At 36.8% G+C, this 23,676-nt stretch overlaps 1 protein-coding gene and 1 long non-coding RNA gene across 2 annotated transcripts in view; one reads left to right on the top strand and one right to left on the bottom strand.

The window, feature by feature from the left end:
- Positions 1-23,676, top strand: part of LOC109054108 (voltage-dependent calcium channel gamma-2 subunit-like) — a 71,816-nt gene that overhangs the window by 39,027 nt on the left and 9,113 nt on the right. The window contains exon 2 of the mRNA XM_042725394.1: positions 2,363-2,446. Coding sequence (XP_042581328.1) covers positions 2,363-2,446 — 84 coding nt within the window. The remainder of the gene's footprint in view (positions 1-2,362; positions 2,447-23,676) is intronic.
- Positions 6,401-23,676, bottom strand: part of LOC122137629 — a 33,644-nt gene continuing 16,368 nt past the window's right edge. The window contains exon 3 of the long non-coding RNA XR_006154978.1: positions 6,401-7,351. This is a non-coding gene — a long non-coding RNA (uncharacterized LOC122137629). The remainder of the gene's footprint in view (positions 7,352-23,676) is intronic.

The following is a 23,676-nucleotide window of genomic DNA, read 5'->3' as shown; positions in this document are numbered from 1 at the left end:
GATTTGTGAGTTACCGTAGTAGACAAAAGAGGCAAGCAGAGTGTTGAAGTAAGTAGCCTGGGGTTTTTCTAGGTGGACTCCTCCAAGAAGTTACCCAGTTGGCCTGAGGGACGATAAACAACTACAAAGTGGATTTTAATAGGGTGGGTAATAGTAATTGCGTGTGATTCAAATGAACTGTTGCCAGTAAGAGATGGTGAAAGATCAAATTTCCATTCATTTGAGATAAGTAGACCAGTACCTCCATTCCTCCCAATCGGGTGAGGGGTGTGGGGAAAAAGTCAAATTAGTGGAGAGGGCTGCAGGAGTGGCAGTGTCCTCAGGTTTGGTCCAAGTCTCAATTAAGGCCATGAGGATGAGACTTGACTGAGGAGCACTAGATGAAATAAAGTCTGCTTTGTTTACAGCAGACTGGCAGTTCCAGAGACCAATTGGAATAGTGAGTAAAGTAATAGAGGACATAGGGACAGTATGCAGATTGGTAGGATTGCGCTGCCTCCAATGTACAGAGCGCGATTTGTTGTCGAAGTGTTAGTAGTAATAGTACAGATTTGAAAGTTTATAGTGAGTACAACTGACTAAAACATGTAGATGAGAACAAGCTGTATAAAAATTAAGGAAAGGGGAGAAAAGCAATACGCAAGTGTCTTGTCTGTGTCCTTGCTAGGTGGAGTCATGCAGGTAGAGTCGCTGGTCTTTACACTCATCGGGCTTCACACGAGGGCTGCCACGGTGTACTAACCAATTATATACTCGCCTGATACCTCGTTATTGAATTCAGCAGGCGAAGCCTTACTGCTTAGCAAACCGAAATCGAAAAGCAAAGCAATACACTCGAGAACAAACACAACTTCAGCACGTATTTACCACGGTAAATACAGTAAACAAAACAATGTTTCCTAGCAATGACAACCACAATAAAATGAGAAAAATGACAAAAAAACAAAACACTGTAGCTATAGTCAGTGTTTAACCAGTGACCAATTCTTGACCAATTCTTTTTGAAGGACTCTTAAAAACAACAAAACCACCACTCAGGACAGTCACTAGTAAAGTGTATGTGACTGCACATTCTTGTGTTGCCATCAGCCAATCAGCATTGTCATTAAGTGTTTTTGTTTGTTTGTTTTTTTGTTTGTTTGTTTGTTTGTTTTTTTGCTCTAGTGTGATTAGTCACATGGCATTTTAAAACTTAAGTGATTGCTCATGCCTGCTCAGTTCTGGATGCAATTGTTTTTGCAGATTTTAAAATCACAAACTTTCAGCTCCAGCTGATAAGCAGCATTGAGATGAACAGGAATGCTAACAGATAGCTTCTCAAGGTATTACAGACCTGCTTGGTTTGACAACAGTCATTATACTTGGCACAAAAATTACACATTTCACCTCTTAAGTATTCTTTCACAATGCATTATTATATTTCCTTTAAGCAAAAGCTGTCATTTTGAACACCAAAATGGAAACCAAAAATGACAGCCAAAAAAAAAGACCCCTAATAGACTAACCCGGTGAAAGCAGAAGGTACTGCTTGCCTGCTATCTTTCTTCTCGACCTGAAAGCCTAGTGAAACAGACTGCATGGAGCAGAGAGACTAGTGTAAATCTGTCTTCTACATGAAAGCGTCTTTGATAGGCCTCTACTCTCATCTCATCTCCACAAGCATGCCACTAATGTTCTGCCTCCCAGCCAAAATATCCCCAGCAACACCTGGCACCATGAAGCAGAAAAAAAACTAATTAAATCATTAGAGAAACACATGGGAGGATGGAAAAGAGAGAGTGGGAGAGCAAAGAGGTAACGGGGGAGGGATGAACAACTTCATAAGCTTGGCACTGCGTTCCTGGTGCCATGCCCATTATTTATGTCCACACACATCAAAGGCTGCAGTAATCGCTGCTGTTTGTGGGCCCACATCTCCAGTTCACCTTGCCTGGCCTGTTATATGCTATGGGCCAGAGCAGTGCCGGAGGACGGCATTCCTCACTGAGCAGGCCAAGAAGTGTGTGAACCTGGGCATTAGACGCCTAATGAACGAGCGTTAGGAGATGAGCTTCTCATAACACAGCGTTTGGAGCAGCTGCAGATCTTCACCAGCTCTGCTGCTCTTGTTTACAAGCCACCGCCTGCTGGTGTAGTGGCCTCGCGACAGGCCTCCGCTCCGGACCACATCCTCCAGCTTGCTTGAGCAGCCGAGCCCAAACCCGAGCACATGTGTCCTGGGTCTAAACATCCATCTGTGTCCCTAGGTGCCCTCTAAATACGTCTAATATCCTATAAAAAAAAAAAACCTGTTAAGAAGAACGTTGAAATGTGCTGTTTGAATTCACAAACCTAACTCTGCAACTATGTTTCTCTGTTACAGGAAACTTCAAAGGAATGTGTAAGCAGATAGATCACTTTCCAGAAGACACAGATTATGAAGCAGATGCCTCAGAGTACTTCTTACGTGAGTGCCTCCTTAGTGTTTCTGTGACAGTATTCATGTTCTCACCATCTTGTTCTTTCTTGTTCAATCTGTGAGGCATTTCAAGTAGTACCAGATATCCTATTTTTGCTCAAGTGCTGTCACTGCTGAAACAAAGTGGGGGGGTGTAACCTACATGTACAGTCTTTGAAAAACTAAAAAAGTCCAAAAGTTTGGATAAGGTTATTACCAGGCCCACATAACTCTGCAGATATCCCATTATTCATGAAGTCATACATATTCTTTGCTAATAATTAAATAAAATATTAAAGGGGTCATGAACTGAGAAATCAAATTTCCCTTGATCTTTTGACATATATTAGGTCAGTGTACTATAAAAACATCCTGTAAGTTTCAAAACTCAAAACTTTCTCATTAGATTAAAAACAGCTTTTATTGAAACCAAGATCAGAAAATGACTCAGTCTGGAATGTGCCACATTATAACGTAATAGTTATGCACCACCTCCGCAGAAGAAGATCAATACCTGCTTCTACATCACTGCCTCTTTAGCTCCGCCCACTGATACATGCCAGTAGAAGGAGGGGAAATACTAGAGAGGCAAACACAGGATTACTCCATCAATAAAACCATACAGATGACATTACAAGATTACAAGACACTGGGTAGTGTAAGTTGGGAAAAATAGTATTTTTATTGTCTATTGTGATCCTAACTTATCTAGATCGGATGCGAGCGCTGTTGCATCATGTCATGAATAAATTTCTCTTTCAGGTCAGAAGTGGCGCGGATGCTTGTATGTCAGAAATAGAGCAGGACATCAGTTTACTGTTGGAGATTTGTTATGTCAATCCGTGCCGCATCCAGTATCCAGTGTCCAGTGTAGAGTGTATAAAAGATTGTAGTTTGTATTGTGTTGTGTTTTGTGTGGTTGCGTTGCTTTGGTTTAGTGTAATGTAGGGGTGGGGTTAGATTAGAGCTCTAGATCCCATCAGTGAAACACTGTTTGTTTGCTTGCTTTACTTTGCTATGGATTCATTTTTAAACAAGACAGTGATGCAGGCTTTTCGGAGAGACTGAAAGTAAATGATGTGAAGCGCTGAGTCTGACTAGAGTGGATCCAACAGTAATGTCGCAACACATAAGTGTGAGTAAACGTGTTTTTACAACTACTGCAGTGTCTGTTCCAGACTGTTTGATATATACTATTTATACCTTTTTATCCCAAATGACCCATGTTGTTTTCAGAGTATGTCACAGCAGTGTCCATCTATTATTTTAATAAGCAAAACTGTTAGTCAATCATAGCAGTGGGTGTTTACTTGCGAGTCTTGAATGCGCCCTGCCTATAAAAACAGAGCGTTCTGCAGGGAGGCTCAGAATCAGGATAGAAAATAGCCTATTAATTCTAAATTATGATGTTTTTGTCACATTATATGTGAACCTCAGAGAACATTATAAAATCATTTTAAAAAGTGCAGTTCATGATCCCTGTAAAATTAAAAATCTGAAATATGCTGTATATTTTCACCTTTCGTCAACAAATAAAAATGTAGTACTATAAACACTTTAAAAAATGGCTACTCTTTATTTTTATTAAAATAAAAATCAAATATTACAATTGTATTAATAATTAAAACAAAATTTTTTATATAAATTTTATAAAATAAATATTGTGGATTATTTTAGCAACCAATAAGATTGTAGTACTCTAACAGCTGTTAAAAAATTATTTGCTTTTTAATTAAAAATGTAATCAATTATTAAAATATTATTAATAATGAAAAATACAAAATATTGTGAAATATTTTAGCTATCAGTTACAAACAGGAATGTAATACTCTAACCACTGTTTAAATTAATAGTTTTTTATTATTATTATTTAAGACTTTACTCAAATGTTAAAATTGTAATAACTATTAAAAATACAAAATATTGTGGCTATTTTTAGATTTCAACTCACAATAAAAATTTAGTAATATAATTGCTGTTTATAAAGAGCTATTCTTTATTTTGTAATGAAAATGTTAAATAAATATTGTATTAATAATAAAAAAAATATTAAGAAGCTACCAATAAGAATGAGATCTTATACACATTTTACAATGTTTACTATAAATTCTTTTTAGAAAATTCAGCAGATATTCTCAACAACAAAAAAAAAAAAAATGCGAAAAGAATAAAGGAATAAAAAAACTCTTACACTAAATGAATGCAATAGAGCTGTATTTCAAGTAATCTCGTAGTCTTTACTTTGTTCCACCTATCTTTGGTTTTCTCACGCTGTTCAGCCGTGTAAGGATGGTCTGTTGTCTCTGCGGGAGAGTGTGAATGTTTCCTCACTCTGTTTAGACTCTCAGCAGCGGCAGACTCTCTAGCTTATACAGTACGGCTCAACTAGGCCTGATTACAGTACACTGGCTCCCTCGTAAACACATAGCATTGATTTCCACTCTTTTTTCATCTGCGCAAGCAGAACCGGGAAGTGAGTATCAAACAAGCCACATGCATCAGTCCTAAACTCACAAGCAGGACTATCAGTTACTGTCATCAAAACAAGGGCCTGAATTGACCAGAAACAACATGGCAACCACTAACAGTAATTAAAGATTCTGAAACCGTTGTGCAGGAAAACAATGGCAGGAGAGAGAAGGAAAATTAGTCTAAAGGGTCGTTTATACAGGGTACATCTTGGTTCTTGGATTGTTTAAAAACTTACTAAAGCTGTGTTAATGTCATCAGTGAAATTACTGACGAACAATAATGAAGACAAAAAAAAACATGCATCATGACACTCACTTTATAAATTACTAAAAAGCTGTCACTCATCTAAGTTCACAATCTCAATACATTACATTAAAATCAATAAAGTTGTCTACACTGCATAAGAACCTCTTACTTACATTGTGAAGCTGTTTGTTAATGAGGGTGGATTCACGTGTGCAAGCTTATGCTCAACACTGAACAAAATCTCTGGTGCTTTATGCTATACTCAATCCCAAAATGAAAATTTTGTCATTAATCACTTACTCCCTTGTCATTTTAAACATGTAAAAGCTCTGTTCGTCTATGGAACACAATTTAAGATATTTTGGATGAAAACCGGCAGGCTTGTGACTGTACCATTGACTACCAAGTAAATTACACTGTCAAGGTCCAGGAAAGCATGAAAAGCATCGTCAGAATAGTCCATCTGCCATCAGTGATTCAACCATAACATTATGAAGCTACGTCATCCAAAATATCTTAAATTGTGTTCCAAAGACGAACAAAGCTATTGCGGGTTTGGAACAACATGGGGGTAAGTGATTAATGACAAAATTTTCATTTTGGGGTGGAGTATCCCTTTAACCCTGTTTTACTTACATAATTTATTTTAACCAAAAAAATATTTGTGATCAAATTAATTGGTGGACCCCCAGTTAAAGACCCTTGTTTTAAAGTATAAAGCTGAATTTTCAGCAGCCATTACTCTAATCTCCAGTGTCACATGAACCTTCAGAAATCATTCTAATATGATGATTTGCTGCTCATTTCTTCTTCTTCTTCTTCTTCTTCTTCTTCTTCTTTTTCTTCTTCTGATTATTATTATTATTATTAATGTTGAAAACATTAAATTTTTTGTTGAAACGATACATATTTTCAGGATTCTTTAATGAATAGAAAGTTAAAAAGAACAGCATTTATTTTGTAACAGTTTAAAAGACTTTTGATCAATTTAATGTATCCTTGATGAATAAATACTAATTTCTTAAACAAATAAATCATACTAATCACAAACTTTTGAATAAAACAAAAAAACAAGTCTAAAGAAAAAAACATAATATTAACAATGAACTAATAAACTAAATAAATTTGAAGAAAAATCTTCAAAGATAGAACTGTTTTGAATAATCCAATCATAGTTTAAATGCACATTAAAGTAAACTTTATAACTTTATTAGTAAACTTTAAGTCATGTTGTTAAAACACTCTTTCTGTAACAACAAACTAAAACATGGACAATGAATAACTAAACATGACTGTTGTGACACATTTTTGCACCATGTTTTTAAAACGCTGTGTCAAGTAAAACACTTGATAAACTTGCACTTTATGCTATATTCTTGTGCTCTGTTTCACTGAATGACAACTAACTGATCCAAATCAGCATATAACACAACATTTTCAACTGTTACTTACTTTAATCAGCTCAGACTGTAACATTTATCAGTAATATGTTCAGCCCAAAGTCTTAGAATCACAGCTAAGGAATCAGGCTTATCCTTCACAGCGCAGGTTATGCAGTTATGCGGCATCACTGACCCCATTGCGGTTCATCGTTAATTGACACTGTCATAATGATGCATTCACTCTCTGAGCACCCAGGCCTTAGTCTGTGACTGAGTCAGATCTGTCCAAGCGTTATGAACACTTTAGGCTGCTAGGTGGGTGCCGAGCCGGTTACACTGCATGCAAACTCCACAGATAAAGCCTTGCCAGTGGGTCTTGGTGTTTTGAGCACTTGTGCTGTCGCATACGCAGCAATAAAGACAGCTATGATAACAAGTTCAAACTCCTCAAAGAATGACACCCAGAGAAAGGCTCCGACACTGGGACTAGTGGACTAGCCTGGACAGAGATCTACCACAAACCTCACGCTTGAAGTGTGTGTGCGCACATATATGAATGCATGTGTGTTTGTCCTTTTCCTGAGCTGCGATTGGACGAATAGGCCACAACGCTCCCAGTGGCTTGTGAATTAGGACACTTACTTCCATAAATATTTCAGCCTCTTTCTTATATAGGTCAGCTTTCTGTCTCTCTCACTTTTTCTCCTCTTCTTCCTACTTCTCTTCTCCTTGCATGTCTTATCCTCTCAGGCATCTGTTCTGTAGTACCTTGGTCACCAACTGTGTTCCAAGTTAAAGTACAGTGATCGGAGATCTACGGAGTAAGCAGATACAGTGACGTATGTTTCAATAGGATGTCATGCATCAATAAATAAATAAATATTTTCTGATTTTAACAGAACAAGCTATCAAACATTATGAGTATAAAATGGGTGTTGTACAGTGGGTATAGAAAAGAATAACCCCCCCTTTAAAATAATCTTTTTTTTTTTTACTTTGCAGCCTAAAATGAAGACAGACACAGTTTTTGTTTTAACCAGCTGTATTTACTCAGTGCAACTTATAACATCTAAGTGAAAGATATAACACTAACATATCAGAATTTTTTTTTTATAAAAACCAGAATCACTGAGTTGGAAAAAGGATCACCCCACTCCTAAAAATGACTTGTAAACTCAGTCAGGTGTAGATAATCACCTTCTCAATGGAACACAAAGCCATTTGATTTTCAGCTGTGATCAGCTGTGTTCATTTTGATCAGCTCAGGGCCGGGTTTCCCGATAACGATTGATCTTAGAGGTTAAGAGCATTTTCTATAAGTCATTTTGTGATCGTTCGTTATTGTTTCACATGCGTTTCTCAAAAATGCACTTAACACAGTCGCACGTAGCTGTGCTTTAAGTACTACTTAGGAGTCGCTATCCATTTGTCAAGTGCTGAAATGTCACCTTAGAATGGTTCGTAACTGTAGTACACGCTCAGTTATTAAAATGTAAACCTAATGCTGTGTTCCAGACAACTCGGATATAATAATTATAATATAATATAATATAATATAATATAATATAATATAATATAATATAATATAATATAATATAATATAATATTTTTATTATATTATATTATATTTCATTATACGTATGATATTATACTTTACATAATAATATATAATATATATATAGAGAGAGAGAGAGACGTTATTTCTGGGTCCAATAGGTTGCTGGTTTTCGTGCAAGTCAGCAAGTCATTGACAGATTATCCACCTCCCCCACCCACCCCCACCCCACACCTAGTATTTGAAGTATATTTCCTACATTATTTCTTTTATTCTTTTTTTTTTTTGTTCAGTCATTTAATTTAGATGTCTAGTTCTACTTTTTCTGCCCTTTTTAATAATTTTTATTTATAAATTCATTTAAAACAACAAAAAACGAGTAATAAAATGTACAATAAAGTACAATCAAATCCTTATATTATTATCACATTGCACTTGAATGAAGTTTAAGGTGTAATCTGCCAATTGTCCTGCAGGTGACCGCATAAATCTGTCTTCTTACGATGCACTTAGGGCTTTACGATTACTCCAGAGCACTCGTAGATCTACGATGATTTTGAAGTGCTACTTAAGTTACGATGATTTTGGGAAACAGACCGTAATATTAAGATCAGTTGTACGATCGTTTTTATGAACTTCTTAGGCTTACGAAGCTTTTGGGAAATGCAGCTCAGCATGAAAAGAGCTTTCCTGGAGCATTTCAGTCCTTGGTAGTGTAACTGAAGCAAACAATCAACTATGGGTGACAAGACACTGTCAAAAGATCACCGGGATAAAGTTGTGGACAGGCACAAGTCAGGAGATGGATACAAAAAAAAAATTCAAAAGGCTTTATCAATGTCTAGAAGCACAGTGAAGTCTATTATTGGTACAACACAGACCCTCCCTGGATCAGGACATCACTCTGAATGAAAGATTCAGGAGGAAACTGATCAGAGAGGCGACCAAGTGTCCTACAGCAACTCTGAAGCAGCTGCAGGAATTCATGACAAAGAGTCATAATAGTGTGCATGTGACAATAATATCACAAATTCTGCACAAATGTGGCTTGTATGGGAGGGTTGCAAGAAAAAAGCCACTCCTCAAGAAAGGCCACAACGTCTCCAAGATGCTACAAGAAACCCACCTACAAAGCTACAGTACTGTGAAAAGTTTTAGGCACTTTTGTAAAAATGCTGTAATGTGAGGGTGCTTTCAGAAATAATGTCACAAATAGATTTTATTTATCAATTAACTAAATCAAATAAACATTTGGTGCGACCACACTTTGCATTTAAATCAGCTTTTGCCCTAGGTGCACTTGTGCATAGTTTTTCAGGTAGCTTTACAGGAAGGTTTCTTGTAGCATCTGGGAGACGTTGCCACAGTTCCTCTGGATTTAGTCTGTCTCAGTTTTTCCTGTTTCTTCTTGTAATCCCAGACAGACTGGATTATGATGAGATCAGATCTCTGTGGAGCACTGGTTGTTGTCAGAATCCTTGTGCATACAAAAATCTCAATGGATTATTACAATTAATGGCAAAAGGATGTTTGGAAAAGTAAACTGTTATTTCCTACTGAAACACTAAAGCAAAATATAGAAATAATTGGCTTAAAACCATTTTTTTGTTGGTGAAAATACTAATGGTCTAAGACATTTTTTGCACAGTACTGTATGTCTGACGGAAATCCAAAACAGCTCATCATCTGAATAACAGCATTCCTCCAGTAAAGCATGGAGGTGCTGATGTCCTGTTCTGAGTGTTTCTCTGCAGCAGGGACTGAGCACTTGTCGGGATAGAAGGAAAAATGGATGGAGCTAAATACCATCAAATTCTTGAGGAAAATCTGCTAAATCTGCCAGAAAGTTGTCAGTGGGAAGAAAGTTTACCTCCCAACATGACAAAGACCCAAAGCACACAGCAAAACTGAGCACACAGTGGTTGAAGGAGAAAAAGCTTAATGTCCTTACATGGTCCAGTCAGAACCCAGACTCAAACCCCACTGAAAATCTGTGGAAGACTGCAGTCCACAAACACTCACCATCAAATTTACCTGAACTTGAGCAGTTCTGCAAAGAAGAGTGGGCTGATATTGCAAAGTCTAGATGTGCAAAGTTAGAAGAGGCAGATCCCAGACAGAAGGGGTGATCCTTTTTCCAACTCAGTGATTCTTTTTTGTTTTGTCTTGTTTTTTTTGTTGTTGTTTTTTTCACTGACATGTTGGTGTTATATCTTTCACTTGGATGTTAGAAGTTGCACTGAGTAAATACAGCTGGATAAAACAAAAACAGTCCATCTTCATTTCAGGCTAAAAAATGTGTTTATTTTAAAGGGGGTGATTATTTTCTATACCACTGTAGCCAACGTTAATATCAAATTGTTCTGAATCATTTATGCTACACACATAGACTATTGGCAAGCTGTTGGCTTGCTACCTTAACTTTCCTTAACTGAAAACACAAAAGGAAATGTATAATTTGGTCATTTTTAGTTTTTGCATTATAATATATGTCATTTAAAAGACATTAATAATTACCTTTTTCTCATGTTTAAGACTAAGGCTGAATTCAGAATAGCACACTACCATACTACTATTACTGATTCTGCAATATTTACACTTACATTTAGCAGACACTTTTAATCAAAGTGACTTACAAATGAGAAACATCACAAGCAATTTGTCATAAGCTCCAACAACATTTGCAGTACACAACACAATGGCAGAAATAGTAAGCGTACTATACATGTAAGCTATTCAGCCAGAATACAAGTTAAAGTGAATTTCTGTCATTTCTAATCAGGCACCAAAGCAAGTATCCATAAAAAGTTGCCTCAGCCAATAGAGAAAAGGGAATATGTCTTTGAGGGGGAGAACGCCATCTCATACAAAAGTCTTGTCAACAATACACTCTCTTCCATACATTTGGGGATCTACAGTAAGCCTATGAGCAAATATACAAAGAAAGGCTGGAGCTTTCAGACTAATTCTTAATAGGAGGGTTTTATATGCACCTCACATATATGCTAGTATCATGCTTTAGTAGACACTGTGGTTTGGATGCTCTCATCTCCACCACCAGTGAAACAGTTATGTAAGAAATCTGAGCCTCGACCGAGGAGCCACATTAGTGAAGTGACACATACGTGATGTCATAGAGAGCGTCATACAGTTCAGTGATACACCAAAGAATTGACGTTTATTGAAAATACACACCACTCTTATGAAGACACCAGGGGAAATAAAAACAGGTCAGCATTCACATCCGTTCTAACAACTGCACATAAAAGGATATGTATATTCATGCCTGTATTTTTAGACCCAAACATTTGCATACTTGCATGCAAAATTACTATATGGATTCATGCACATTTGATTATAAAGGAAATTGCATGCCGATCCTCAAGCACCCACAGGCGTACACTTGCAGAGGGTTATCATGAAAGAAATATCTACAATGTAGTAACAGCACATCATCTGCATGCACAAACACACAGGCATGCACACACATTCACACAGGCCCTATCAGTGGCAGGCTTCTCTTTGCTGGAGTGATCACCGGTGGAATCAGGCAGTTCACACATCCACACACAGTTATATAAGAGTGCTGAAGCATTCTGAAGCGCCAGTGGGTTTTTAGATCATGCCGTGTCAGAGCTGCAATCTTCCACAGAGCTTTGGGGAAGTCGTGGCCTAATGGTTAGAGAGTCGGACTCCCAATCGAAGGGTTGTGAGTTCGAGTCTCGGGCCGGGCAGGAATTGTGGGTGGGGGGAGTGCCATGGTACAGTTCTCTGCTCTCTCCACCTTCAATACCATGACTTCGGTGCCCTTGAGCAAGGCACCGAACCCCCAACTGCTCCCCGAGCGCCGCAGCACAAAAAAGGGCCTGCCCACTGCTTCCGGGTGTGTGTTCACAGTGTGTGTGTGTGTTCACTGCTCTGTGTGTTGTGCACTTCGGGATGGGTAAAATGCAGAGCACGCAATTCTGAGTATGGGTCACCATACTTGGCTGAATGTCACGTCACTTAATGCTACTGAGGACCAAACAGCACTGGGAGAGGGGGAGGGGAGGATGAAAAGGCAGGAATAAGAGGGACTGAGAGAACAAGATAGAGGGAAATATTTAAAAAGAGAGCCAGTTGGTAGAAGGAACATGTTGGAAGAGAAAGACGTTGGGATAAAAAGGGTAAAAACGATAAAAGAGATAATTCTCAACTCATCTCATATGTATTTTTATTATTATTATGCCCTTTAATTGTTCCTTTCCTCTTGATCACTGCAGTTTTGTTTTGCCTTCATCCAGCTAATGGGAGCCACAGCATTAGCAATTAGCTTTTGCATGATTATGTTTAAAATACGCTATTAACAAACACTGATCCTTAAATACAAGATGTAATGATTTTTTTTTTTTTCAGTGTAAAATATATTTTTAGGCCTACCCAATGTAACACGCAAATATTATCCGTGTGTGTATATATTTATATTTAGATATATATATATATATGTATATATATATATATATATATCTAATATAAATATATACCACACATATATATATATCTAAATATATATATATAATATTTGCGTGTTACATAGGCCTAAATGATATATTTTACACTGAAAAAAAAAAATCATTACATCTTGTAATTGATTTTACAGTGTAGCCTTGGTGAGCATAGGAGACTTTTTTCAAAAACATTTAAAAATTTTCCCGACCCCAGAGTTTTGAACTGTAGTGTGTGTGTGTGTGTGAGCATAGGAGACTTTTTTCAAAAACATTTAAAAATTTTTACATGTGTGTGTGTGTATTGTGAATGTGTGTGTGTCATTGTAAAGAGGTGTTCAGAATCTCAGATAAACTGTTTTAAAGGACAAAGAGTTGTGAAAACAGTTTCTGCTCTGACATAAAAATACAAAGACAGAATGCTCTGGAAATTATGTATGGCTCTTCAAATCACGGGCACCAGGAGAGTTTTTTTTCAAAAACAAAGACATTTAAAAATTTTCCCGACCCCAGAGTTTTGAACTGTAGTGTGTGTGTGTGTTCGTCTCAGATAATCTGTTTTTATAGTTTTGACTTTTTTAAAGATTGTATATATTATTTTTCATATTCAAAATACAGAATAGCTAGAAATTTTTTTTATATTTTTGTATAAGAATGACACTTCTGCATTAAAATACACGGAATAAAATATTTCATTGTATCACAACAACAGTACACTACAGAATTTCACAAAAAAGTCACAAAAATTTCATAAAGACAAAGAGTTTGTAAGTTTCAGAAACAAAGTGTTTTGTAGTTGTCATAGATGGTGACCTCTGAACTACATGTTGACTATAAGCAGGCGCTCTGGAGTATCAGTGTCTGTATGGCTCTTACCCTCACGGGCACGCGGTGTGGCCAAAACTGGCTGTGACTGGATGACCCAGACACACACACAGACGCACACATTCTGAAATGCTGGCCGATAAAATCAATGAGGCTGGCCGAACAGCAACGGGTTTGCATGTGCGGAGGCTGCAGGAGGTTGGCTCAAGGCAGAGGGTGGACTTGTGCGATAGTAGACGGCAATAAAAGAAAAAGACACCGTCCGGCATCCCTACGTATGGTCTGATTGCTGGGGCAAGCAGGGATTCAGTGAATCCTCATTCCCTCACCACCTCTTGTTCAGCCACTCTCTCTTCCAGTCACTATCTCTCTCTCATTTTCTTACTCCAAACACGACAGTCCATCATAGGGCTGGTGGGGGGTGGGAGGGGGGTGGCACATGCCACTGAATCCTGAGGCACTATGCATAGAGCACACAAACACACACATGCACACACACATGAGAGTCCAGGCCACTGCCTGTGTCACCTGATATGACATCGCTTAGCCTATAGAGAGGCCACACACCCATCCGAATGGCCCATGATCATAATAGAAAAGGCCATACTCTGCATTATTGATATATTTAGACCACAGTTGTCCTGTAGTTCATGTGAATTGTATCACTGTGTACTGTACCGCAGCCGCTCACCGAGCTTGAGAGGGGAGAAATATAGGATGATCCTGCATATTGTGATACAGATCAGTGGAGCTCAATGGAAATAGGTGAAGATTTTGTAATAATTTTGTAAAGGAGACTTAAATAAAGTAGGTAGAGTGAGCAATCTGTAATGATATGGGTGTTTCAAGGCATTAGCGGATATGTAATGGTCTTGAATGGGCAGATAAAACACTTTTTTGTAACTGAAAGAGGTAAACACACAGGAAATGATTGTGACAGGGGCTTGGAGTAATTCCAAGTTTATCTATAAATTTAATGATTTCTAGGCTAGTAATGAGAAGGAAAAAAAGTTGTGAGGAGCTGTAGGGCCCATTTCACACTAGCCATGTTAGCAGCACATTTTTTCAGTGCAGAATCTATTTTTGCTGGCCTGTTCATGCTGAATTAAAGTGACAGTGCATTGTTCATGGTCAAAATAAACACAGTTGACAAAAAAAGGAGCAATTTCACCATAAAAGTAAGTAAGGGAAGTCTACTGTGATTCACAGTCACCATATGCATGAAGAGGAAAAAAAACCCAAAGGCACTATTGTACTAGTAATTGCAAAAGCATGTTTAAATGATTTAAACTACAAGTACAGCTTAAGCTGAAGACCCATATTCACATACAAACTACTACTTAGTTGTTCTCAGCTGGTGGGTTGTGACCCAAACATGGATCACAGCTCTGTTTTTATCTGGGGGGAAATAATGCTAAATGCAAACCATATAACAACATAAATAGGGTTTCAAAAGGAAGGAGAAACTGCTTCCAATATATTTTATTGTTAATGTCACTGGCAATGCATCAAATCAAACTCTTTTTTTGCTGCAAATTGTCATTGCCATTGTCATTTTGCATTTACATGTAACTTTTACATGTACATGTAAAAACAATAAAATATGAGGGGTCGTACAAGCCATAATTCATTCTGGCACTCTCACACACTTACATTCTCCTTACACATGCATACATTTCTACTCTTACACACACATACATTCTCCTTTCACATACATATATGTTTGCTTTCACACACATACATTCTCCTTTCACATACATACATATATACACTCACCTAAAGGATTATTAGGAACACCATACTAATACTGTTTTTGACCCCCTTTCGCCTTCAGAACTGCCTTAATTCTACGTAGCATTGATTCAACAAGGTGCTGAAAGCATTCTTTAGAAATGTTGGCCCGTATTGATAGGATAGCATCTTGCAGCTGATGGAGATTTGTGGGATGCACATCCAGGGCACGAAGCTCCCATTCCACCACATCCCAAAGATGCTCTATTGGGTTGAGATCTGGTGACTGTGGGGGCCATTTTAGTACAGTGAACTCATTGTCATGTTCAAGAAACCAATTTGAAATGATTCGAGCTTTGTGACATGGTGCATTATCCTGCTGGAAGTAGCCATCAGAGGATGGGTACATGGTGGTCATAAAGGGATGGACATGGTCAGAAACAATGCTCAGGTAGGCCGTGGCATTTAAACGATGCCCAATTGGAACTAAGGGGCCCAAAGTGTGCCAAGAAAACATCCCCCACACCATTACACCACCACCACCAGCCTGCACAGTGGTAAGAAGGCATGATGGATCCATGTTCTCATTCTGTTTACGCCAAATTCTGACTCTACCATCTGAATGTCTCAACAGAAATCGAGACTCATCAGACCAGGCAACATTTTTTCCAGTCTTCAACTGAATGGATTGCACTGATGTTTCACTTTTTTCAGTGCTTTTTCCTATTTGTAGTGGAGATGAGTGGTACCCGGTGGGGTCTTCTGCTGTTGTAGCCCATCCGCCTCAAGGTTGTGCGTGTTTGTGGCTTCACAAATGCTTTGCTGCATACCTCGGTTGTAACGAGTGGTTATTTCAGTCAAAGTTGCTCTTCTATCAGCTTGAATCAGTCGGCCCATTCTCCTCTGACCTCTAGCATCAACAAGGCATTTTTGCCCACAGGACTGCCGCTACTAGATGTTTTTCCCTTTTCACACCATTCTTTGTAAACCCTAGAAATGGTTGTGTGTGAAAATCCCAGTAACTGAGCAGATTGTGAAATACTCAGACTGGCCAGTCTGGCACCAACAACCATGCCACGCTCAAAATTGCTTAAGTCACCTTTCTTTCCCATTCTGACATTCAGTTTGGAGTTCAGGAGATTGTCTTGACCAGGACAACACCCCTAAATGCATTGAAGCAACTGCCATGTGATTGGTTGATTACATAATTACATTAGTTTGGAGTTGAGGAGATTTTTTTGTAATGGTCATTTACCCTAAATGCATTGAAGATATATATATATATATATATATATATATATATATATATATATAAGCAACTGCCATGTGATTGGTTGATTACATAATTACAGCCTATGTAAGAGAAGAATGTATGTATGTATGTGTGAGAAAGAGTATGGTGGAAACGGAAGGCAGGTTTGGCGCGATCAGGGTCACCGGGACAGGTCTTGATCAGCATGGCTGAGGTAGATGAGGCGGCTGCAGAAGTATTTCAGCAAGCTATCTGGGTTTTTAAAAATAAATAAATAAATATTATCATCGTGAAAAGGTTACATGGCCTCGTTCCTTGAGCGAGTAACTTGTGATTGAGGACGCGGGCTCAGCCTCAGTCGTGTTGCCAGATACACGTATTATAAGCGTCTATATGGTTTTTTGTTTTTGCAAGTTAGGGACAGCGATATCTTTTTATTTTTCCATAACTCAAGATTTGGACTCGTTGCGGTTTATTTATTTTTAGATTATTCATCATGATATATTATATTTAAGACAGATGCACCGAGGACACAAAGAGGAGAGAACAGTCGCTCAAGCAGAGAAAATACTGTACCAGACAGAACAAATTCATTGAAATACTGAAAGAAAACCATAATTATGGAATTAGGGTGGGGTGAATATGAATGTATTTCTGAGGAGAACTGACTGTCTTCCGAAAAGTTTCGATGGCAATTTCTTTTTCCTCTTACCGTCGTTAAATACACATTAAAGGAGTGTTAATTAGCGCAGCGCTGCGTGCAGCAATAACTCAGGAAACGCTAGTGTTCTATAAGCGCCACCTGCTGTCAGAGATTGAATTTGCATTTTCATCAGAATCAGAAAGAGCTTTATTGCCAAGTGTGTTTACACGCAGAAGGAATTTGTCTTGGTGTCAGGAGCTTCCGGTACAGAAAGTACAAACATAGTGCAGACATACATATAATTAAGGTAATAAAACTAATAATAATAAAGAGTAGTAATAAAATATTCATTCAGCCCGTCTGATGTTTTTGTTTTGTGCAGTTGCTTCATGTTGCATATATTTTTGGTTGTTTGTTCAAGGTTAGTTTGGCCAGTAACAGAGCAAAATAAACATTTAATAAATGTAAATAATAATAATAATAATAATAATAATAATAATAATAATAAAGTAATAAGAACTAAATAAATTGGCAACGAGTTTGGGAATCGGCTCATTTGATTGTAAAATAAATAAATAAAATCGGAAATTGGAATCGGTCACCGAAAATCCTGATCAGTGCATCCTTAACTGGAATAGAGTTAGACCTACCTGAAAGACCTGAAAAAGCATGCTTCATTTCAGTTTTATCTTTGAACTATTGTACCTGTTTGTACAAAATGGTTATTATTTATTACAATACAATGTAACAGTCAACAATGAAAACAATAATAATTGTAATTATTTATTGATTAATTGATTGATTGAATTGATTGATTGATTGACCAGTAGAAAATGTCCTTAGCGTTAATTTTGCCCTGTCAATACGATAAAAATCAGAAAATGTCCTTATAACACTTGTACGATAAAAAATCAGATCTGTAGAACACGTAGATTATAACACTTGTACACAGATCTGTAGAAAGTTAAAAACGTAAAATATGTACTTTAAATAAAAAAACAGGATGACTTTGCATAGCATCATTGTAAAATTGTGAGGAAGAGCTGAGCAAGTCTTGCACATGTATTTCCTGGTCTGAGAGTGACTTCCTGCTTAAACAGGAAGTAATGGATACCAGAAAAAAAGGTAGAAATATATGTATGTAAAAGGAGAATGCATGTGTGTGAAAGCAAAAAATGTATGTATGTGTAAGGAGAATGTATGAGTGTGAGAGAGTAGAAATGCAAGTAAGTGAAAGGAGAATGTGTGTTAGAGTACTAATGTATGTATGTAAAAGCAGAATGTAAGTGTGTGAGAGAGAGTAGAAATGTATGTAAGTGAAAGGAGAATGTAAGTGTGTGCAAGTACTAATGTATGTATGTGAAAGGAGAATGTAAGTGTGTGAGAGAGTAGAAATGTATGTATGTGAATGGGGAATAAGTGTGTGAGAGTAAAAAGGCATGTAAGTAAAAGGAGAATGTAAGTGTGTGAAAGTAAAAATGTATGTATGTAAAAGGAGAATGTATGTGTGTGAGAGTGCCAGAATGAATTATGGCTTGTACGGCCTCTCATAATAAAAAATTAGCCAAATGTCATTGTGGATAGGTTGTGTGACATCCACTCTCCACATCCACAAAGCATAACCATAGTAACCTAACCTAAGCTAAGTAACCACAGAATTCTTTTGACTTCCATAGCATTCTTTCGCAGACTATGAAAGTCAATGGCTACCAGCAACTGTTTGGTTAGCATCATGTTTCAAAATATCCTCTTTTGTGTCTAACAGCTTAAGGAGATTAGTCCATAAAATGTAGCATGATGAAATTTGTGTCTAAAAATGACATACATTTTATTATTATTATTTTTTTTTAATGATTTTATTTGAGAACATTACCAAACAGTAAAACTATCCAGTAACGTGAAAGTTGAATATACGATTAATTATATTAGTAGTAAGTTATGATGACACATGGGGCACAAATAGCAGTTTCTTAAAAATAACCATGAAGCGCATTTTAATAGCATTTATTGATGTTTTTGGTACTACTGGCAGTGACCAGTAGGTTATGGACCAGAGCGTGTGATATAGAGCTGAGTGATGTCATCATGCATGCAGGGACTACAGATGCACATCAGCTTCTGGAGCTTTTACCCTCATGTGCTGTTTGGAGTGGGCTGTCTTGCATGCTTATAATTGAGGTAGTTCCTAAAGGGTTTTCACTATAATTGTGCTTTCTTGAAAGCAGTACTCACCACTTGCTTAAAATGAACTTTTGGTGCAGACTCCTTTAATGCACAAGTACTGTCAGTGTGATTGTGTCTATTCGCACTCACTCAGAAATAACTGTGACAAGAGCTTAGGCTGTGTTAAGAGAAATTGCACTTTCACTGACAAAGAGATTTATATATATATATATATATATATATATAGAGATTTATATATATATATATATATATATATATAAAACACACACACAAACACACATTTACACATATACACATTTCAAAAAAGAAATGATTTAGTATGAATGCATTAAATTGATCAAGAGTGACTGTAAGGAATTTTACATTGTTACAAAATTATATATATATATATATATATATATAAGTAGAGCTCTAAAGATATTGAAAATGTTGGGTTGGGTTGGTGGAGGGAATTGAATATATTTCACATTTACTGAAAGAGAGAGTTTTATGTGCAAAGTGCATAAAAGCTAAAGCACAATATGCAAATTAAAAGCATCACAAAATAGACTAAATATACAACTAACATGACCCATCTATCTTAGCCTCTGTAGCTGTGCAAGCAAACAAATCTTACCATTTTTTTTGTTTGTTTTTGTTTTTTGTTTTTGTGTGTCATGTGTTGAATGTTGTGTAATGTTTAATGTTGTCCAAAATAGTCCAAATTTAAAAAAAAAAAACAGTCACAAAATCCTTGCTTTATGTTCCCTTCTACTGTAACCTGTCTAGATGCTACTGAATGCAAACCATTCAGGCCCATTTAGGTTCAGATGAACCCAAAATCAACCTAAATCTGTGACATTTACGGTAAAATACCGGCAGCTGTGTGTCAGAATTTCACCATTAAAAATATGGTAGCAACATTTTAGGCTTTACAGACTTAACTTAAATTCACAATAAACAAACATATTTCATTAACTGATGTAATGTTAATAAACCAGCATATTGAAGTACTAATATCTGTTTTGAACCATTGTAATACTGATAACCAACCAAAGCAGGTGGTGATGAGAAAGTCACATGATGAATCAAAGCTCATCACAAACAGCTCTTCCACAAGCTGAGAAGGGATTTACTAATATATATATACATATAGAAGGCGCACAGTGTCATTCACACAAACACTAAACACCATCATGGTAACACACATGATACTGAAATAATGCAATAAAAATTAATTTAATGATATTAGATGTAAGATAAAACCCTAATGTAAACAACTGATAAGAAAAAACTAAGAAGAATGAGTTATTTCAATGAAAAAAAAAACATAAAACATGAAGTGTCATTCAGGGAATTCTGGGAGTGTCAATTTACAGTTTTCCACTGTAAATTGTACAATGACTTTTTCTTTTTCACTTCCAAAAACTGTAATTTTAACAGTATTTTACTGTAAAATTACGTTAAATGTAATTATAGTTATTCGACGTATATAGTATGGAAACTTACTGATAACCAGTTAACAGGTTTTTACTGTAGCATTTTTACAGTCTTTTACTGTTAAAATCACAATCATTTTTTACAGTGCAATTATAGAGTGCTGCCTTAAGACAGATTCATTAACTAGTTTTCAGACAACCCACAGACTAGTTGGTTTTAAAAAATATGTAATTTTGCTCATCGTTAATAGGTAGATGGGTGATGATAAAGCTGCAATGTGTGTGTGTTTGTTTGTTGTGAGGGGGAGATGTTGTGGGAGGGGTATATTTTTATGTGTTTTTGTTGTTTTATATATGTGTGTGTGAAATATAGAGCACCTGATTAGCATGACCCTGTCCTGCACATCAGCACATTCAAGCCTGTGGGAGGCTGATTAAGTGTGAATGCTAATTTTCTTCCACAATGCTGTCAATGAGCGTGAGAGAGAGAGTGAAGGAAAGACTGAGAGCAAGATCTCCCTCTCTTGACTGATATGGGACAAGAACCTCTGTTCACACCCTCTCATCCTCGCTAGCCATTAGCAGGGCAAGAGGTGAGGGTGCTAATTTGGCCCATGCCATTTTTAGATGTGGCAGAGACTGGGAGTGACCGAACATTCTCCATGCACTGTGCACTACAGTGTCAATGCTGAAAGCATTAGGGGTTGTCTTTTCGAAAAAGCGCTACTTTACAAAAAACATATTATTAGACTGTTAACAGGGTTATGTGACATTCGGAATTGAATTGAGAAAGACTTTTAAATTTGAACTGCATTTGAATTGGGGCACCTAACAGGATGCACAACTGCAATTCACATTTGAACATAAGGAAGTAAAATAAAAATTAACTGAAAATCATAGAAATTGTAATGACTGTATTTTTTTTTTTTTTTTTACTATGGCCAAACTTTAAATGCTGGCATGACAGAGCCTTGTTTGAAAGTTTCAAAAAAAAAATAAGGCTGGTTTGAAGGTTTATTAGACAGACGATATTGTCGGAAATAGATTGGTTGATTGATAGATTGATTGATTCCACTTCCTGAATTCAAATTCCAATTTACCTTCCTGTGGGGTGTGACTAATTGTAGTCCCATTCCAATACATGAATTGAAAGAGAATCAACTGTGATTTTAGTCCAATCCTGACTGTTCCAGCAAAATAACCATAATCCTTACTAATATCAATTATATAAACAATAAAATCATTGCATAGCTTTAAGAAGCTACTGTGAAAACATTGTAGAATGCTAATAAAAAGGTATCAAGTAATCATTCAGCACTGTGGTATATAAATATTAAATCACCATGGTATTTTCTGATAGCACACAGCTCAGGCCCAGTACTTTTTTATGAGTGTCGATAAATTTTTACAGTGACCACTTTGAAAAGCATAAATAAAAGAAAATGGACTGTTAATATAACTTAAGCAATACCAGCTCTGAGACTGAGAACAGCCTCTGATAAAAGCCCCAGTTCATCAATACAGAGTGCTTTAATAGAAGGCAGCATAACAAAAAACACTGCTGCTGTGCTCCTCTCTTTTCCTTGCTTCAGGCTTGACTTGCCCCTGACTCCCCTTTAATAACAACCCCGCAGGCAGTGTTTCTGCCCCTGACAGACCCTCAAACGCTACACAGGGCTTGTGTGAAAATTTCCTTGTGCTCCTTGCCAGTGTCATGCCTGGGGAGTCTGGGCAGATTGCCGAAAGAGACGTGCTTACCCTGGGGCATCATTATCAGTCCAGCTCCCCAAGAAACCACCATCCTAAAGCCCTTGGTTCACAATAGCCTCACAGTCTGACGTGCAGAGCGTACAAGACAAAGAAAATGCACATATTTATACATACAGTAAATTGAAAAGACTGCGTTTGATGACATATTACAGACTAGAGCCAAAGCCACAACAAATGTGAAACATGCAGTGGATCACAGACAAAAAAGTTTATGCACACCAAGATTAAATGAATAAACACAGGGCTAAATTGTAATGAAATCAACTCCTTTAAATTAGGTGGCACTGACTGACAAATACATTTTGTCATACAACACGTACATGCACCTTTCAGTTTAGGGAATGTCAAAGTGAACATTAACATGCTTAATGGAATTCTTTTAATACCTGTGAAAAATATGCCAGATTACCTCCATAAATTGCTGGAAAACTAATTATCTTAATTGCTGCAGATTTACACTTCCCATGCAGTTAGACATAATAGTTATTTTATGGTAATGGAGAACATGAGCACTTGCAGGAAACACATCTGTCTGGTATTTTTTAATTCAAGTACATTTATTATTTACACATATGTTTACCATTTAAAAGCTTGGGGTTGGTAAGAATTTTTAACACTCTAAGATTTTTTTAAGTTATTATCACCAAGGCTGCATTTAACTGACAGTAAAAACTGTAATATTGTATCCGTTATTAAAATTTTATATAACTTCTAATTCTAATATATTTAAAAATGTAATTTATTTGTGTAATGGCAAAACTTAATTTTCAGCATCATTAATCCAGTCTTCAATGTCACATGATCCTTCAGAAATCATTCTAATATGCTGATTTGATGCTCAGGAAACATTTCTTATTATTATCAATACATTTCTCCAGCATTTGATGAATATAAAATTTAAGAACTGTATTTATTTGCAATACATTTTTTGTAACAACGTAAAGTCTTTACTGTCACTTTTGATCAATTTAGCTGCTTGCTAAATAAAGTAAAAAAAAAAAAAATTGTAATTACTGACTGGTAGTGTATATTAGCAAACTTTGAAAAGAGACCAGGCTTACAAAGCGTTCATGAAATACAGCAAAAAGTCAGTTGCAACTGCTCTATATCAAAAGCTCATATTTCATTGGGCAGTCTGTTTTCTTTAATGGACTAACCCCCTAAAAAAAGTTTGATGACAGACGAATGTTTGTGCTCTATGTAGTGTAGAAACCCATTGTATCTATTCAGAATCTTGTTTGCAGTGAAAACTCACCAACAAATGTTCGGTCTCTGTG

The sequence above is a fragment of the Cyprinus carpio genome, chromosome A3, assembly GCF_018340385.1.
Source record: "Cyprinus carpio isolate SPL01 chromosome A3, ASM1834038v1, whole genome shotgun sequence".
Classification (NCBI taxonomy): Eukaryota; Metazoa; Chordata; class Actinopteri; order Cypriniformes; family Cyprinidae; genus Cyprinus; species Cyprinus carpio.
The sequence above is the reverse complement of the archived record's forward strand: the minus strand, read 5'-3'. Positions and strand labels throughout refer to the sequence as shown.